Source organism: Dipteris shenzhenensis, chromosome 1, assembly GCF_047967505.1.
Source record: "Dipteris shenzhenensis isolate YYH24624 ecotype China chromosome 1, Dip_SZ_1.0, whole genome shotgun sequence".
Classification (NCBI taxonomy): domain Eukaryota; kingdom Viridiplantae; phylum Streptophyta; class Polypodiopsida; order Gleicheniales; family Dipteridaceae; genus Dipteris; species Dipteris shenzhenensis.
The window spans coordinates 54,638,774-54,659,611 of record NC_141596.1 but is presented as its reverse complement, the minus strand read 5'-3'; the positions used below and the strand labels follow the sequence as shown (position 1 = coordinate 54,659,611).

The 20,838-nt window shown below is 40.4% G+C and overlaps 1 protein-coding gene across 1 annotated transcript; it reads right to left on the bottom strand.

Annotated features, from left to right (window-relative positions):
- Positions 1–11,418: 11,418 nt before the first annotated feature.
- Positions 11,419–12,641, bottom strand: LOC147906049 (uncharacterized). The gene is made up of 2 exons (XM_087384462.1): positions 12,122–12,641; positions 11,419–12,033 (listed from the first exon to the last, which is right to left on the bottom strand). The coding sequence occupies exons 1-2, from the start codon at positions 12,542–12,544 to the stop codon at positions 11,785–11,787; spliced, it is 672 nt and encodes a 223-aa protein (XP_087240588.1). The 5' UTR covers positions 12,545–12,641; the 3' UTR covers positions 11,419–11,784.
- Positions 12,642–20,838: the final 8,197 nt, after the last annotated feature.

Below are 20,838 nucleotides of genomic sequence, written 5' to 3'. Positions count from 1 at the left end.
TTGAAAAGCCAATGGTAGTGATGCCAATCACAAGGAATCCTAAACTCACATGTGCAGAGATCATATGGAATTGTGTCAATCTCTGTGGAGAATGCCACCAGTGGAGAATGGCAGTGGTGCCAATCTCATACCATGACCTGAAAACATGCACAAGGAATCCTAAACTCACATGTGCATTGGCACTTTTGCCACTATCCTATTGCAGCCAATAAAATTAGTGGAATGTCAATCTATAGGTTCAGTCTTTCTAGATTACCACTAGCGGAGAATGGCAGTGATGCCAATCTCATGCTGGCAACTACATAATGACACTGAGATCATCAAACTCACATGTGGAATGGAATAGGACACCACTCTACTATGATCACTGGAATGCCACCAGTGGAGAATGGCAGTGATGCCAATCACAAGGAATCCTCGAGGGAATCCTTAACTCACATGTGCAGAGATGATATGGAATTGTGTCAATCTCTGTGTAGAATGCCACCAGTGGAGAATGATAGTGGTGCCATGTGATGAATCGAACTTCTGCCATTCTCCTTAACATCATGGAGGATGGCACCAGTGGCATTATCCTCAAACTCTCACGGAGGATGGCACTTGTGCCATTCTGAAAAAACTCACAATCCATGTGTTCAATGGCATTTGTGACACTCTTCTAACATCATATTATGTTGGAGAATGGAACGAATACCATTCTTTATTATAACCATCTTAACTTTGATATTGTGTATATTTGCTTACTGTGTTGGTGTAGTTTTTCATAATGCATATATAAGTTGCTTCGCCTTGGTTATTTTGTTAATAGAAGTTGCATTGTGGTTGTAATATTTCCTACTACAGTTATGATTTTCTATTATACATTTCATTGTGTCCTTGGTTCTTTTGTTAACAGAACATTGCAAGAATGGCTAGCAAGGGAAAGAGAAAGGTTCGAGAGGTGTCAGTTTATGATGGAGTTAGTTCTGGAAGAGGATGGTTTTTGGATATATACAATAAAGAACTCCAAAAACTCCATAAAGTGCATTGTTTTGTGAACATCCAAGGAACAACTTTTGAAGATGTTGGACAAGTTAAAGAGATGGTGGATACCGAGAAAGACAACGTTCCTTGTCTCAAAATTCATACATTGGGAGGCAATGTGTATCAATTGGATCCTGCTTGTTTTGATCATGCGAGGATGAATGCTACTGGGGAGGACACGATGATATCTAGGGGTTGGATTAATGAGCCAGAAAATTATACCAATCAACAGATATTAGAAAGCTTTGATTTGGTAACAAAAGGGATAAAGCAAGATATAAAAAAGAGTAGAAAAGTTTCGAAAAGAACCAAGAAAAGTGTTGTTGAGGGATCAAGCTCTCAAGTGTCTCAAAACACATTGAAAGAGAAGGCTAGAGAGACCGGTGAGGAGGAAACAACACGTGAGAAGGAAATAAGGTCAGATGGAAAAACAAGCATTGGGGATAAACTGGAGGCTAAAGACAAAGAGACAACTTTAGGAGGAAAACAGGGAGGTACGGGAATAGTCACTGATGGAACTGGAAGTGGAGGTGATGCAACGGGGAGTGGTGCGACACATATAACAGGACATGGTGAGAAATCATCTGAAGCAACTATCATCCTGTATAAGAAAATCCAGCCAGATGTTGACTTTAAGGCACTACAAAAGAAATTGGAAAGGAAGGACACAAGTATGACAGGCTTGATGGAGTACGTAGAGTACTTCCCATTTGGTTTGGAGTTTGAGGTGTTGATCCCAGTGATGAATTGCTTTAGAGCACCAAGCCAATATGTGTACAGGACATTGACCCTCAGCTATGTCAGTGACTTGGTCAAGAGTTTTGCAATGAATGCACGACCTCCTGCGACGTGCATATCTTATGCCTTACCACACAGGCACAAATACTCCGATGTGCAAGGAAGAGATAAAGGTGGAAAAGTTAAAGGAGTATAATTATTGGATTCTCGTAGGGCAGCATTCGATTTATGCTACAAGGATATTTATAACTAAAGCACATGGAGAAGCCTTCAATCAACGAAAAGGTTTCTATACACGGAGGAAGGCGAGAATTGTTGTCAATGCACCAGTTGAAGCAAGTTGTAAGATATCATCAATGGCCAACATGGAGGCACAGACCGTTTTGAAAAATCAACCATATATCGATATCTTACAACACCTAAGGGCACAGTGGATTGCATTCGGACGACCAAAGAAACTAGCCCAAGGCCTTGTCAAAGGGCATAAAGATTGACAAAGTTGGGATGTGAGTAATAAACTTTGTTTTGTATGCATTTTTTATGAATTTTTATGGCTTTGTAAAAGAAATGATAGTAGTGTCAATTCCCTGATGTGAGAATGGCACTAGTGCTATTCTTCTAGTTACCAAGTCATGCTTTTGACATGGTAATGGGAGAATCGCACTAGTGTCATTATTATCTCTATTACATGATTTGGATTAGAAGAATCTCTAAGATGATTTTGATTTTTTTATATAGAATTTTGTAGGAGTTGCAAGCATATCGATGGGCGCAAACTTTGCTACCAAGGACACACACATGGTCACATACGATGATGACATCTACGAAAAATGGATTAGGATTTTGACATTGGTGAAGTAGGGTGATCTTGAGGGTCGAAATCCCACAATAACATATATGAGGTGTTTGCTAGGATTGGAAGACGAAGATGTACGTGCACTTCAAGCAGAGATTGAGTCTAAAGAAATAGTCTTGGTCAAGTCAAGCAAAGACAAGGACTCCATTGAAATGTCTCAACGGGCAATGGAGATTAAGCATGATAGAGCCCTGAAAGAAGAGCTCATCAAGGAGTTCAACTCACGTCACCCTTCGCCCCAACATCAAACATGGGATGCCCTTGCAAATTACTTCAAAATTGATTCAATTGTTTATCAGAGCTTCAAGGGTTCATGTGAGTCATGGGTCAAAGAGAAGCTGCAAGTTGGCAAGTCCACACCTGATTTCCCAAAAGCTGCGTCAATCTATGTTGCTTGGGTGATTAGTTCAATAGAGGGTAACAAGTCTACATCGCAGTCTTGTTTTCCTTGGACAATTATTCAAGTGAACATGGAGATGGAGGGGGAGAGCTTTCTAACATGTCACTCTAAGGGACAACTTCCAATCAGCTTGTGTGTGCTTGACACCTCAGAGGGATCTGCCAAAGGCATGTGTTGGGATAAGGATGCCTTCAAGAAGTTGCTCTGTGGCTTGATGGAGACCGTTGCCACTCCGTCACAGTATGTATTGCTATCATTTATGACAATGATAGAGATGGTAAATCTCAAGGAAGTAATGATAGAGGCTCGATTTTGGCATAGAAGGTTTGTGGGTGTTATCCATGAATCGGATAGTGCACAAAAGGGTTTGTCTGAGACCTTCTGTTTTTTGTCATTTGTCAGCTCACATGATGGGTTTGATGGATTTGAGCACATGTTAGAAAACACAAGGCCATACACAATAATTGAGGACAATATTCTTTATTCTGATGAGGACGATGAGTATGAAAAAGAGGCAGTTGTGAAGCATGGCATCATCAAGGAGTGCATCAGGTGCTATTGTAGTAGGGAACATGAAGTTGTTGTTGACGTCTTTACTAATGGATGTGTGGCATTACAAGCATTGTCAAGCAAAAGAAAAGTGATCTCACTGGTGAAGACATCCCAACAGGCGACAGAGGTCGAGGCTATGTGTGTGGCACATGCATCAAATAATCCCCATATTAAGATTTGGTCTAGCATTGAGAGGCCTCTTGAGACACATAGAGCTGATTCACCTATCGATGAAGGAATTAAAGAGGGTGAGCATCACATTGAAGACTTGCGACCTTTAACTGAAGCAGATCTTGAAGCTATCCCAAAGATTACATTGGAAGATTTGGAGCAAGGTATTTAGCTACTCATTTATGCCTTGTATATTTAGTTTCAAAATAATATGACTTTTATGGATTTTCTCGATTGCACATACTCTCATTATATTAAAGAGATTAAACATTAGGTATGATAAAATTGTGTGACATAATGACATGGAGAATGGTACTAGTGTCATTCTCCCTATGTCGGGTTATACGTAAGAGGTACTATTAACATTTTGTGTGACCTCATATGGAGAATGGCACTAGTGCCATTATCTCTTTGTGGTTATGTAGAAATGGTAATACTGTTATGTTCCTTTCTTGAATCTATGTTAGTTGAAAGCATTACAAAGATTAAAAATTGTATAGTATCAACTATGCTACCAAAGTTTTGATTTGGGTGCTTTCTACAAATCTATTGGACCAAAGTAATACAGTATCTATGCTTTCAAATCATGCATTGTACATTTCTTTTGGGACATGGGGGGGAGGCACTAGTAGTATTCTCTCCTCCCAATGAGGGTATAGAGAAAGGCACTAGTGGCATTCTCCATAACCTTATATGTAAAATGGCACTAGCACCACCCCAAGAGAAGAATGGCACTATTGCCATTCTCTCTATGAGTTCAGAGAGAAAGGTTGCACTATTTTCATTCTCAATTGACCTTTAGAGAGATTGGCACTTTTGCCATTCCCCAAAAAGACAATGGAATCAGTGAACGACGATGGATAATGTTCATACTTTATTGTTATTTATTAGTTTCATATGCTTTTGTGCTTCGGCATTGTTGAATATACTCTAAAGAATCAAAATATTTCTATATTCCTCAACTTCCACAGGGACCAATGATGCATGGAAGGATATGGAGACATCAAATGTAGAGGAAAACATACCACCCAAAATGGGGACTATCGATTATGTGATGGATACAGGAGGTATACAAGAAAACATAACCCCAAAAATGGAGAAAATTGCAAGGAATATCACGAATCCTATACTTTTAGAAGAGAACATGGATGAACGTACTGTCTCAACATTGGGGACAAAACTAGATAATCTTATTGTTGATGAAAACATGTATGAAATCATAGCACCTGACAATTTGGATGAGTCAGAAGCCAGCAACTTCAAAGAGAATTTGGATCTATATCCACATACAATTTCTTTGGATATGCCACGATTAACAATCATATTAGACTTGAATGGCCTGTTATTAAGCCACTGCCTATTCAAGTCTCCAATACATCCGTCTATTATGCATGGCAAAAATAGTTATATGGTTGTTCATCCTGGGTGCATAGAATTTCTTAAAATCTTGCTACAAAGATTTAATGTAGGTATCTGGTCAACTGTGATGGAGTATAACGTACTTGATATGGTAGGAAAGCTGCAAAATTATGCAAATGAGAGCCTCCCTTTCTTTGTTATATGGTCTCAGCAAGGATGCTACACTTACAGTAAGACGAGGATAAATAGGCCTGACAAGGTTGGTGTTGAGGCAATGTTCAAACCCTTAGCAAAAATCTCAAAGGCATTTGGATGTGATGCTAGAAGGACAATCCTTGTTGATGACTTCCCATACAAGGCTTGCATTAGCCCTCCATCAAATTGCATATTTCCTTCAACGTTTGATGTACAAGACAAGTATGATAATATTCTACTGAGAGAGTTGATGCCGTACTTACTACAACTCGATGAGACTAAAGATGTGCGCAACATGATTGAGACAAATCGGTATGGACAATTACCTGTGATGGAGGGGCATAAGGATTTCAACCTTGTCCAAAAAGTAATTGATGAATGGAGGGAGGAAAATCATGCATGGTCAAGAATGGAATATAAAACAAGAAATCTTCCTCTTGCAGATCAACTAAGAGAGAGGGATATAGGTGGTAGGGCAACCCATGGTGGTGATGGCCAGGTGCCTAAACTCAATGCATCCCAAATAAGACTTTTAAGGAATGCTCCACAACTCTCTAGCATGAATGCTATGCAAGTTTCTCAATGGGCTATAGACCTAGGGTACAAAGGTCGCTATATCAAGAAATACATTGCTAAGGGCTACATAAACCGACTACAGAATGCATATTTTTCATGAAGGTACATATCTCAAAGTGTTTTTTGATTTTATCTCAAGTCTATATAACTGTTGTTGTAGCTAATTGAATTTGTCTTTTGTGATGTAGATAGATATACGTTCAAATCAAGCTTGAGTAGGTACATACCAGAATGAGATCCATTTGGACCACCAAAGTTACCTGTCCCTATCAACGAAGTGTTCTGGATAAAAAATGTGGCTTTCGAGGTGCATGAGTCAACCATTACAGGTGTTGGCTTGGGGTAATTTGTGCATGGCTCCATCAAGAGAGGGACTACTATTCTCCATTATGGAGGTGACAAGTACTCCTACAGAGACTGGAAGGAATTATGTAGAGTACATCTAAGGCTAAAGAAGTACTCTATCCAAGAGGACCCTACTGTCCCTATGAAGGATATGGTGCATATTGTTGGTGATGTTCAATATGGCAATGTGGCAGGATTTATTAACAGCAATAGAAATACCAATGTAAAGCCAAATGTTTGTTATGTATTTTCCCCTGATGTTCCACCTTGGTATGACCCCATGATGAACATAGATATTGCAGAACATGGTCACATTTGTATTGAATCCATAGATGATATACATGCAGGAGAGGAGCTATTTGCAGACTATGAGTTCTGAATAACAACATTGTATGTCTTTATACAATCATTACTTATGGGAATTACTACTTTCTTGCCAACTATGTAAATTGGTGCGTAATTGTTGTGTGTGAATAATATGCAAACATGTTCATAACTACATTCATAATGTATTTTGAAGGAGTGTCTCTCGTGCCATTATTTTCGGTGCCATTTTCTTTGGGGCTAGAAATTGAGAGTTTCTTTGGAATCATGATTTATTTCAGGGATTTCAATGGTGCATCAACAAATTGTTATGTTTTCATCCTAAAGTGTACTTTTTTACTTTGCAATGAGTAATCAACATGACATGTAAAGTTATCCTTTTACAATAATGCTAGTCTATCTAAACATTGAAAGTGCACAATAAATGATTGTCATTGCCACCTAAAATGCTTGTCATTGCCCATTGATTTTCCATCAACTACATATCTTGCATTCATTCTCCTCAACTATATATCTTGATTTTCCATCAACTACATATCTTACTAAGTTAAAGAGCCTATGCGTTTTCATTGCAATACTTATGGTTATTAATTACACACTACATTTTTTAAATGGTGTTTTGGAGATTTTCAAATGAGAATGCTCACAAAAAAAGCGAGTCTCAATATCAATGGAAATTCCAGAGACTCGCTATTATGAAGGTGTTTTTGAACATCACTATGGCTCACGAGATGAATCTAACTCAAATGGGTTTCAAAGTTTATTATTTTATTGATGATAATGTAGTCTAAACACTGATATTCTATTTAATATTTGAGAATGTAGTTGATATTTCACACTTCATGAATGGCTATATAGTCTGTTTTCACATATTTCTCCTGTTTTTTCATTGAGGGGAGCTACAATTTCTTCCAAAATTGCCATTTTGGGGATTGTGTTTTTCCTGAATTATCTAATACGGTCTTATAACCCTTCTACTCGTAAGTTTACAGTGAGCAGAGATGTTTTTTTTTATGAGATGAGCAGCTGGTATAAACCAGTAAATGTGATGATTGATGTAGATGCACAAAATGGTAATGCTGCACAGAATTCACAGCAGCAATCACAAAATATCAGTGGACCTGTAGTGTCCTCTAGCAGTGGTTCACATACTTCGCCATGGACAGGCAGATTGAGATAAGGAGAATCTCCTCAAAGCAATGCAGATAGTGGTACGCAGGTATCACAAAAAGGAAAAGAGAAGGTAGATCAGCCCATGTTTGATGTGAATGCAGGTCACTCTTATGTGGATGGTGAATCCAGTGGCTCAGAACAGAGCATTGATGATGAGTTGGGTATTCCTTCTGTTGTTACACCTGGAGTAAGGAAGACCAGGGATGTTTTGAGAGCACCTGGAAGTGAGCCTATTTTGCGTAGGTCTACCAGGGTTAGGTATCCTGTGGATAGGCTGAAATATGATGGATTTACAGCCATTCACTATGCCTATATGGTCAAACTGATATAGGAACCAGAACCCACTTCTTTTGAGCAAGCCATGGGAAATGAAAAATGGGAGAAAGCCATGGATGAAGAAATGGATGCCTTGGAAGCAAATGCTACATGGGAATTGGTGCCTTTGCCTAAAGACAAGAATGCAATTGGCTGTAAGTGGGTTTACAAGATCAAGCACAATGCAGATGGTTCTGTGAATAGATACAAGGCAAGATTAGTTGTCAAGGGGTATGCACAGACATACGGCATTGATTATGAAGAAACATTCAGTCCGCTTGCAAGGATGGCAATTGTAAGAGCAGTCATTGCTATGGCTGCATCAAAGGGATGGTCTTTACATCAGATGGATGTAAAGAATGCCTTCTTGCATGGTGATTTGCAAGAAGAGGTCTTTATGGAGCAGCTAGCAGGTTATGTTCATGCTATTCATCTTGAGTTTGTTTGCAGGTTGAAGAAAGCCTTGTATGGCTTGAAGCAAGCACCTAGAGCATGGTCTGACAAGATAGGACAGTATCTTGTCACTATTGGCTTTCAGATTTCCAAGGCAGATTTCTCACTCTATGTGAGAAAAACAGAGAAAGGGATTATGCTGCTTGTCATTTATGTTGATGATTTGATCATCACAGGTGATAGTGATGAAGATATCCTTCATGTGAAAATGCTATTGAAGTAGAAGTTTAAGATGAAGGATTTGGGAGAGCTGCGTTATTTCTTGGGCATTGAGGTGATTAGATAACCAAGTGGGATACAGCTCTTGCAGAGGCAGTATGGATTGGACATGCTGTCCAAATATGGGATGACAAGCTGTAAGCCTATTTCAGTTCCTTTGGAGCAGAATGTGAAGCTGAGCACAGATGCAGGTGAGCTTCTGGAAGACCCTACTATGTACTGAAGCATAGTAGGAAGTTTGATTTATATGACTATTACCAGGCCAGATTTGAGCTATGCTGTTGGATTGGTAAGTCAGTTTATGCAGCCTCCAAGGAAACCGCATTTGGATGTGGCTAGATGCATACTCAGGTATGTGAAGTCCACATTGCAGTATGGACTATTTTATGAGGCTGGGGTTCAGATACAGTTGCATGGATACACTGATGCTCATTGGGATGGTAGTATTTCTGATATACGATCTACCAATGGGTATATGTTCTCTTTTGGGAGTGCTGCAGTCACTTGGAGCAGCAAGAAATAGCCTATAGTTGCCTTATCGAGCACAGAGGCTGAGTACAGGGGTGTAGCAATGGCTGCATGTGAGGTAGCTTGGTTGCATAAGCTACTCTATGATATGCATCAGTCTACAGATGGGCCAGTTGTCATTTATTGTGACAACATGAGCAGTATACACTTGGCAAATAACCCAGTCTATCATGCTAGAACAAAGCACATTGAGGTGCATTATCACTATGTGCGGGAGAAGGTTTTACTAGGTCTTATTGATCTAGTTTATGTCAGCACAGAGGATCAGGTAGCTAACAGCTTGAGGCAGGTCAACCACCAAGGGGCCCGCCCCACACCCCTCACAAGCGTGAGTGGAAGAAGGCAATGAAGTCAGCGAGGGAGGACCCCAGTCTGCAGCATGTGGAGGCACGGAGGATCTAGATGGAGGAATATGGAAGCGTGCATTTTGGAGCAGGGGGTGTTGAATCATGGGAGGCCCAATTTGTAAGTATCGATCTCAAATTATATTGCTTATGTAGTTTATTAGGAGGTTGGTTGTTTCTTTGTACTAATCCCTCCGCAAAGTGTGTCGCGATCATGCAGCTTGAGATCGTGGGCAAATACCCTACTCCAGTGGAGACAGCCTACCACCGCCACCATCGCAGAGGAGATACATGGAGGCACTTCTATGATGACGGGTTGATTACTGAGGAGCAGTATACTGGAGCTACTAGAGCGGCCCCCTAGGTATTTGAAAGTAATTAAATAATGCCAAAATTATAAGTGAAGATTTGATTTTTCATACATTGATATATGTTGTCCCTTGTTTACAGGCCCATGCACAAGACGACGAGGAAGACGAGGAAGGAGGAGTAGAAGGGAGCGCAGAAGGGAGCATGGAAGGTAGCGAGGATTAGTCGTAAAAGTAGTGCTAGCTACTCTTTTTTGTACTTAAAGCCACTGGCTTGGCTTCGTGCCTCTTGTATATAGACTCCTCTTATTTTTTGTACTTGAAGCCACATGACGTGGCTTAGCTTCCTTATTTTTTGTACTTGAAGCCACATGACATGGCTTAGCTTCGTGCTATATGTATATACAAGCACTTTTTGAGCTTTCAATTTTATTGCGTTTTGGAGTTGTAATGTTTTATTTGGAATTGTAATTAAAATGCGGTTGGCTGTAAGAATCGAATTACACAATGTGGATATGGGATTCTTGTAACTATATAGCATACACAACATACACAGTATTCTGTAAATTTTTTTTTTTTTTTTAAAGCACGTCTATCAGTGTGTTTAAAAACGCGTTTATATTCGCGTCTGTCTGTTCGACTTGCGTCTATATGTGCATCTATAAACGCGTTTATAAGCGCGTCTATTTATGCATTTAACTGCGCGTCTATACGTGCGTGTGTTTGATATATAGACGTGCAATTAGACGCGGGTCTCCAGACGCGAAAATAGATGCACAAATAGATGCGCCCGTAAGTTTTTTATTTAGTTCATGAAACGCGTCTATGCGTGCATCTATGGGTGCTTTGTCTTGTTGTGGAAGAAAGACAACATAATATATTTTCATCTATGAAGTGGTCTTTTCTCGTGTATGGAAAAGAAATGGGTAGTTCATTAATTGTTAGGTAGATACTTACCTTAACTTGGGTGGTTGGGAGTGTAAAAAGCTTTAAAGAACATGAATAAGTGGGATTGAGACACCCTTTACCGTTTTAGTTAAGGCATTGAAATTATTCACAGTAAAGTACACATGTTATTTATCTTCTCAAATTTGCTTACAAACACTATCTTTCACTAGATGCATGTGTCTCCTTGATTAGTAGAAAATGCATACACTTGCCCACATCCTTTATCAAGGCGGAAGAACCTGTGTGTTAGTTCATGTGCATGTGCATCTCCACATGTGCTTGTGCATGCACATCTACACATGCAACCCCACGTGCATGGGCGTGCACAGGGTTTTTACCCAAAAAAGTAGGGGCGTGCGCACACGCACACATGAGAGAGAGAGAGAGATTTGGACATTTTCTTGACTTGGACTGCATGCACAGGAAAAAGGAAAACTTAGTAATAAAATACAAAGCCTGCTATTAATTCCAACTGCTCGCATATAAAATTTTTGTTATGTTTTTTTTTCTCGCTCGCACGTTAAACATACGTACGAATAATCGGACTTGATTATGGCTATATTGATAAACCAGATTGCAGTTTTCTGTCTGTCTGGTGGCTATTTGGGCAGGAAATGCTAGTCTTTACCAAGCTCCAATACTCATTCGAGCAACACTGTACAGATCTAATTTGACTTTCTCTATGCTCTCTCTGGCATATTGCAAACTAACTCTAAAGAGGACAAACTCAGGCTGGAACTTGCCTGATCTGTGCAGCTCAACGTTACACGCTTTGTTCCTGGCATAAGGTTCACGGTATCTGTGCTGTCTGATATTCTCGTTGCTTCGATATTCCGAACGTCGAACAGACATTTCAAAGGAAACGGAGTTATAAAAGGACAGCTTCACTTGTATGACTGAATTAGTTGATTGTCACAATTGTCAAGGGGTTGTTCGCCATCGTAAGACAAATTCCAACTATTTATGAAGCTCTTTCTTTTGGCGAATATACTGCTGTAAAATAAAGGCGTCCACCTTTGCTCTAAATTCTTCCGAGCTGAGTTTTCCCCAATCGTTAATATCCCCGTCATATCTCACGAATTGTAGATTCAGCTCGTTCTTTCCCAATTCGCATTTGAGGCTGCCCCGTTTGTGTCGTAATTCCTGCGTCTCCGGCGCAGTAGGGCAAAAAGGGCTGAAACCTACTCCGTGCATATTCCCAGAATCCTTAAGCAAAACACAATGAGGTTAGAGTTACTGTCTTCTGTACAGAAAATGCCGAAATATAATAAGTTAAAACACATCCCACACTTACCGACTGGTAAGCAGGCCTATCAAGTCCAGTTTCCATCGGCGTTTTCAGGCAATGGCTGTTGGAAATCAAGGCATGTGTTGATGCTGGGAGGCTGTGTTTTCCAATTTCTTCGGGCTGCAGGTCCATGTGTCGATGATATCCTGTATCTTTAGGTGTGTTTAAGGCGCCGGAAATATATGCGAGCGTAATGATAACGAAATTCAAGAGAAGGAACAAGTTGAGAGGAGAAAAGAAGCAGCACAGCTTAGGCCACCGTTGAAAGATAGCCTCCAGAATGTGGAAGGACAGAGCGTTGCTCCATCGCTGCAATGACCATTTCAATGTGATCAACGATGCACCTACAACTAGACCAAATGTTAAGAGAGCAGTTCTACATGGTAGAGCAGAGCCCTCCCGTTTAAGTCTAGCAGAGCTAGCAGCCATAATAATGAAGCTAACTATGGAAGACGGGTCCTAGAAGTGAGAATCAACTGGATAGAAGGACCCAATTGCTCGAATCTAATACAGGCGGAGTGACAAGTACAATTGAGCAAGGCGATGCTGCAAGGTCGGATATAAGTGGACAATATATGTTGCTTGGTGGCGAGGGTATGGTGAGAGAAGGGGTAAAACAGGAAAATACGAAGGGGGGGTGAGAGAAAGATACAGGTGACAGAAGCCGGGGGGCTTGGAAAATGGACGCTAGTGATCGAGAGGAGTAAGATAGGGCGGGAAGGAGGTATCAACGCCAAGAAATTGGATGCGATCCAAGGAGTAGGTGCTGGAAAGCGATGTAGCATGCAAAGGGGGACCGTAGTCAAGATCTTTGAGCCGTTTACGATGGGTCAGTTGGATCTCAAAGTTGGGAACATAGATTGCCTTTAATTTAAGGTTTTATTTATAAATATCAAACTTTGAGAAATTTTCAAATTGAATATCAATTAAGAGTGTTTAGTTGGGAAACTGGTTTTTTAGCATCGCACACATCTCTCTCTCTCTCTCTCTCCTTCTCTCCTGGCTATACATCTACATCTACACACACGTGTGTGTACATGTATATGTGTGTGTGCGCGTGCACACAATGTGTGTATATTTCCAATTGGACAATAATTAAAATGCCGTTAATTCAAGCAAAGTTATGAAATTGAAGAAATACAATTTTGGAGAACCTTGTTTTCAAGAAGAGTTGTGTGTGAATGCATGCAACCTCATATATTCAAGTCTTAATAAGGATGGCTCATAGTATTATTATGCTCAATGTGTACATGTTGAAAATGTCTGTATATCAAGATAATGTTTGAACATTCTTCTAGGAGTGTGTGTGGTCTTTGGATTTGTATTGTAGATGAGTGCATGTGTGTCTATGTGTGCATAAGTGTGAGTGCATGTATGCGTATGTGTGTTTATGTGAAGTTGAATATGACTGTGTACTCAGGTACATGTGTGTGCATGTGTTCCTACAAGTGTGTGTGTGTCTAGGTTCATGTGAATGTGCATCATATGCTTGTCCACCTTTAAATTCAATGCACATGGGTGGAATATGTGCACCCATGCACATGGGTGTCAGAATAAGATGTGAGACCAACGCCAAAAGGAAGATGGCTCTACTAGGGGATAAAGGAGTCTTTAACATATCAGTCACTAAGAGTTATAGTTATAACGCAGATTGATTTGGAATTTCAGAAGTGCTTAGTGGAGTTGTTTTTCATAGAATTCCTCGTGGAAGAATGCTGGTGGAAGATTTTTTGATAGAAATCAAGAGAATTATGCGCTATTTTGACACAGAGGGAAGATCATTGATGCTTGCATGGCCTTAGGGCACTTATGGGATTGAAGTTTTGGCCTTTATCAAAGAATGATGTTTCTTACTTTTCCAAGTTGTTTCTTTTCGGTAACACAATTTTGAATCTTTACCCGAAAGAAAAAGTCACTAGTCAAGATGGGACGGGGGTGTGACGGAGATGGAGCAAGTGCATTAGGGACTGCGAGTCACGATAAGCTTTTTGAGTCGAGATCTTCTTCACCTACTACTTGGAAAAAGGTTTTTGTGTGAGCTCACTAGAGCCTTGATCTACATTATTCTATACTGTCAACTAAGAACTCCATTAATGGATTGCACGAGCAGCTTGATCTACACTACCGATTCATTGATCATGGAAGGCAGTGACATTAACAGATTGAATTTTCAATCTTGTTTAATGTAAGGTAGTCGACTGCACGCACTGCATAAAGATGCATCAACGTTACTAAGATGCTTAATCTTCAAAAATATATATCGAAAGCTGGCTTGACCTACAGTATTCTATATAACGGACTGAGAATTCCATTAATGGATTGCACAGTTGCTTGATCTATACTACTGGATGGCATTGAAATTAACTTAATCAACATATTAAATTTTCAATCTCGTGACGACTCACACTTCCTATTTAATCGCGATGATATGATTATGAGCATTGACGAAATACAGGATAAGAGTCCGTACGGTGCGTGGAAGGTTAGATAAGGACACGAAGGTTAGTAGCTACCTTAATTGCTCAGTTACGTTGAATATAAACATGAACGGTTGACGGAGCAATATACGTAGCTTTGTAGCGTCAACAATATTGACAGGCCTTTCCGATCAAAAGAGTTTTCTCAGCCTTTTCGTTTGGGGGTGAGTCAGAGACTACAACGACTTCCAATTCAACGAGTAGCCTGACCCATCTACGACAGCCAGGATAAAGACCCGCTCTGCTGGGTCTCAAAGGGGATCTTAAAATGTTGTTGATTTTTAAAGAATAAGATTTCAAGTTTCAAGCGCCCTCCATCTCTAAACTTCAATCTGCAAATTGCTACTATTGAGATTGTGCCATAAATTTAGTATCAATCTCATTGTGGTGCTACTTAAGAAATAGAGGAAGCAGGAGTAGTTATTGCGACTTTTATTGCTCTGAAATGCTTGGAAGATTAATGTGTTATGCATCATGGTTTAGTAGACTTTTGAATGCCTCAAATAGTAAACATGGGTTTCAAGCTTACTTTTCTATGCTATTGGATGCAAGAAATTTATCATGTTTGGGGAAAAGCCATCATCCAATGGGAGCAAGAATAGAAAATCGATTGGGAAGGGGAATAAGCACTCAAAAATGGAAAATATATTTAACATGTGTATGTGTTAATTATTTGGACATATGTGAGTGAGTGCATCTCTATGTATATGTGGATGTGGTGTTGCTATACATGTGTCTCTATGAATGTGCATGTCTATGTTTAGATGTGTATATGTTGTGTGTGCATGCATGTGCACAATTGTGCATGTGTTTACATGCATGGGTGACTCTTGTTTCTATCATTTTACAAATATCTGGCAAACCTAGTTCCAAATCCCATATCCTCCATCCTACTTGTGCAATTGATTGCGCTTTGATCATGAAGGAGGGACCTACCCTAAGTTGAGCAACACCATGCATGCCATGTTGTAGCATCAAGCTCATATCAAAGATGTGGGATTAGGTTGAGGGAATGATGATAGACATAGATGGATTTGCAAGAGGATGAGCAATGTTCTGCTAGTTGGAGTGTAGGTCGGTCTTGAACAATCAGGAGCTCCTCACCTAGATGCTTGCCAAGTTCACCAAACTTAGCAACCTAGTGATCGCCTTTCACATTGCAGCCTCTCTATTGCATGTAATGCACATTGAGATTCAAATCCTTTGTCCCTCATGAGATATGGCTATGCTTGTGACTAAAGTTTCTTTTTGATTGAGTGCTTCTACATATGAGAGCGTGTTAATCACTATTGCAATGTCCAATCCCATTTAGTTTGACCATAGTGGACTATAGCAAGAAAGCTATCATTCTCTCATGAAATTCATCAAGATTGCTTGTTGCCAAAATTAAAATTTAGACTCAGCAATTAAAGACCGCTAAAGCATGTTGCATCATGATGGAGAAGAGAAAATATCGGCTGCATTGTTAGAGCAATGCAATTTTAAGCAGCTTCAAACATCATTATTTTGTGGCAAAGATCGATGGTATAGAGAGCACCACCACCACCAATCATTGTTCATTCCCTAATTGACATTTTTCTGCCTTCGTAGCACCACTACCACCACCACCACGTAAGTGGGTTTATAAGGTGAAACACAATGCACATGGTTCTGTGAATGGATACAAGGCAAGATATGCCTCTTTGCCAACTCATGCCACATCGTCGTGGCGCCACGTTTGATGCACCATGTGTCATCATCGCGTTCTAGGCATGCAAGGCACACACACACACACATATATATCTCTCTCATACACACACAGACACATATATCCTCTCTCTCCCTCTCTCTCTCCCTCTCTCTCTCTCTTTCCTTCTCTCCCTCCCCCCGGCCCCCCCTCTCTCTCTCTTTCTCTATCTCCCTCCCTCCCTCCCTCTCTCTCTCTCTCTCTCTCTCTCTCTCTCTCTACACACACACACACACACGCAATTATATCCATATCATATATTTAACATACTATATAATATAATGTTTTAATATATGTTGAATAATATATTATGCCCTCCCTCCCTTTGCTCTCTCTGTCTCTCGATCTCTCTACTTGACTCTTCACCTCTCTACCAACTGCTGCGACATGGTCATGGCGCCACATTTGATGCACCATGTGCCATCATCACATTTTGCGCGCGTCTTGTAAGAGTAGTCTGTGCCTACACATTCAAGGCATTGTCAGTGCAGTCGAGGCCCTCCCATTCAAGGCATGCAATGCATACACACACATACACAACAAGACAAAGCACCCACAGACGTGCACATAGACATGTTTACTAAACTTCAAAAAAAACTTACGGGTGCGTCTATTTGTGCGTCTAGAGATCCGCATCTAATAGCACATCTATACAACAAACAGACACACGTATAGATGCGCATCTAGATGCATAAATAGATGCTCTACTAAAAGAATTATAAAACAGACAGATGCATTGTTAAATGCGTGTATAGACGCATTTATAAACGGTCTTATAGACGCTTTTATAGATGTGCAAATAGACGCTCCCCAAATAGACAGACGCGTATATAGATGCATTTATAGACGCACTACATAATTTTTTTTTTTAAATTTACAAAATGCTGTGTATGTTGTGTATGCTATATAGTTACAAGAATCCCATTTCCACATTGTGTAATTCAATTCTTATAGCCAACCACATTTTAATTATAATTCCAAATTAAACATTACAACTCCAAAATGCAATAAAATTGAAAGCTCAAAAAGTGCTTGTATGTACATATAGCACGAAGCTAAGCCACGTCATGTGGCTTCAAGTACAAAAAATAAGAGGAGTTTATATACAAGAGGCACGAAGCCAAGCCAGTGGCTTAAAGTACAAAAAAGAGTAGCTAGCACTACTTCTACGACTAATCTATGTTCTCCATGTCCTCGCTCCCTTCCATGCTCCCTTCTGCGCTCCCTTCCATGCTCCCTTCTCTGCCTCCTTCCTCATCTTCTTCCTCGTCTTCTTGTGCAGGGACCTATAAACAAGGGACAACATATATCAATGTATGAAAAATCAAATCTTTACTTATAATATTGACATTATTTAATTACTTTCAAATACCTCGGGGGCCGCTCCAGTAGCCCGAATATACTGCTCCTCAGTAATCAACCTGTAATGATAAAAGTGCTTCCATGTATCTCCTCTGCGATGGTGGCGGTGGTAGGCTGTCTCGACAGGAGTAGGGTATTTGCTTACGATCTCAAGCTGCAAGACGACACAATTTGCGGAGGGGTTAGTACAAAGAAACAACCTCCTAATAAACTACATAAGCAATATCATTTGAGATCGATACTTACAAATTGGGCCTCCCATGATTCAACACCCCTTGCTCCAAAATGCACGCTTCCATATTGCTCCATCTGGATCCTTCGTGCCTCCACGTGCTGCAGACTGGGGTCCTCCCTCGCTGACCATTGCTCTTTGGATGGCCTTTGTAGTCGATAAAGCAATCTCTGTAATTGTTAGCAATTACAGAGCGCATGAAGGCCATGATGTCCTTCCCCCGTGCATCCATCAAGATGCCTCCTGTCTGAGTGATGTCATAGAAGATCGTACCATCACCCGGAGGCACGTTTAAATCATCTGAATCATCATCGTCCCCACCACCACCCCTCCCAATTAAGCATTATGCCATGCATCCCCCACCGCTCTCCCTACTACTACGCCTGCTACCGTGTTGTGTCGAGCTAGTACGCTGGCCACTCGTAGCTGGAGACTACACGGGACTACGTGGACCACTCGTAGTTGAAGAACCGAGTCTCTTCTGCACAGGAGTACGCCGATGGCTCTGCGAGACAAAAGGACCTCTGACGGCATGGGGGAAGGGGCATAAGACGGCATGGGAGAAGGGCCTCGGCTGTGTAGCCGGCTGGGCTGTGCTGACTCCGCTAGGGTAATCTCAGCTGGTGTGGGGTTGGGGTGGTTTGGAGTTTGTAGTACCGACTCGTGGGGGGTGTTTAAAGTACCCGTCATATACCCATATAACTCTGCAGGACTGGGAGGGTGCCCTAAAAGGTTATATAAGTCCCTAAAAATAGACTCCCAGAGATCAGGTGAGCCCGAAGAGCTTCCTGGCCACATGATGAACTAGAAAAAAGAAAAAAAGATGATTATTGATGAGCTGAGAAGAAAGGGGAAGGGAAGAAAAGATTACTGTCTCAGCGCGTCTATAGACGTGTCTAAGAAGCACATCTATCTTTACGTATAACAGCGTGTCTATAGATGCGGCTGTCTATGTCTGTAAACAGGCTAGACGCGCATCTAGATGTACATGTAGACACGGTTTTAGACGCGCTCTGAGACGTGTCTATAGACGCGCTCCGACAGACAAACTATTCTAAAAAGTAGAAAAGGACATGCGCCTGACACAAAAACGTAACAATGATACCAAAATCATTCGTTTCTTGGATACGACAAAGGACAAATCCAAAGAGAGCAACTTCTAAAAAAGATCAACCGTAAAGAGATTTACCTTGGATAGAGGTATGGAAGCTTCTTCTCCTTCTTCAAAGTTGCTTCTCTTCCTTGTTCACTCCTGTAAGCCTGGAAGTAAGTGTGGGTGCCTTCCTCTTAAGTGTAAGCTTGGAAGTAAGTGTGGGTGCCTTCCTCTTAAGCGTCGAAACTGTGGATCTATTAATAGCAAAGCAAGCAAGCCGTGTGAAGTATAAGTAATGTGAAGAAAAGCAAAGCGAATGCGCTAAAAGCAGATTTGAAAACCACGTCTAATAGCGCATCTAAATACGCATGTAATTGTGCATCTAGATGCATAGAGCAGACGCGATTTTAGATACGCACCACAAAATAGACAGATGCGGTTTTAGATGGGCCTTTAGATGTGCCACAAAGTTTTAAAATTAAATATTTGAAGAAAAGCAAAATTTTTTGGGTTGTTTGTTTGTAGGATGTCTTCATCTTCAACCAGTAGCTCCAGTGAGGATGACTCCCTCCGTATCCACCATCGCGAAATATGGTTGGCCACAAGAGAGACCAAATGGGTGTGTTTTTTTACCTCGTGCATCGTGGAGGTTATCAAATCTAGAGATGGCAATGGTGAAGCGCGCTATTACTACAATTCATACTCCCACTGGATGCATGAGGTGTTTGAAGGGAGCCTTTACAAAGAGCAAGAAAAGAGGTGTAGAGCAATTATATGGCTTGAAATCTCATGATTGGCACAAGATGCTCCAAGTAACACTACAAGGCATAGGCCATTTTTTGACAAAAATACCGACGCTTTTTACATTAATTTTTTTTTTTCACGGGCGCAAACGTCGCTATAAGAGTCGCTAAAAGAGTCGAAAAAGAACCATCGCTATAAAGCATCGCTATATAGTGACGATGACAAACATCGCTATATAGCGACACTGCTAATCGTCGCTATATAGCGACATTGGTAAACATCGCTATATAGTGACGATTAACAAAAATAAAAAAAAAGGGTTAGTGGGGCTAAACAGGGCTTGCTATGGCCCTGTTTAGCCCCACTAATCCTTTTTTTTTTTGGTAATTACAAAACAAAGTTTTTTTATAACAAAATTTCCCTTGCGAAAAGGGTGATACAAAATCGCTCTTGTGAAATGATCGAGCAACAAAAGCATATACATGTCGGACATATACAACATTGTTTGTAACAAAATTACCCTTTCGAAAGGGCGATACAAAATTTCTCAAACGAGCGGATATACAAAATGACATACAGGGTGTTGTACTTCTACCATCATTTGTATGTGTTTGATGGGTACCGTTCTTTGTTGAGGTCTTAATTTAGTGATATCCAGGAACTCACAATTTTTTGTATGATTTGGGTACCATTTGTGTTACAACACATGCATCTTTTCTAGTTTTTTGTATGATTCGGATATCATTTGTGTTGTAAGACATGCATCTTTTCTACTTTTTGAATCATGCACCATGTGTATATGCTCCAAAAAAGATGCATCCGTGTACTTCTAACATAATGTGAATGTGGTTCATCATTGGCAATTAAATGTGTAATATCCATGCACTCACAAATTTTGTTGTGATTCAGATCAGTTGTGTTGTAAGACATGCTATTTTTGTGTTTTTTTACCATGCACCATGCATTAAGTGCTCCAAAACAACCATATGTATATGTATGATGGGAATGATACCTTGCATGGGCCTTAATATGAGTAAGATACATGCACTTGCAAACTTTGGTATGATTAAGATATCATTTATGTAAGAC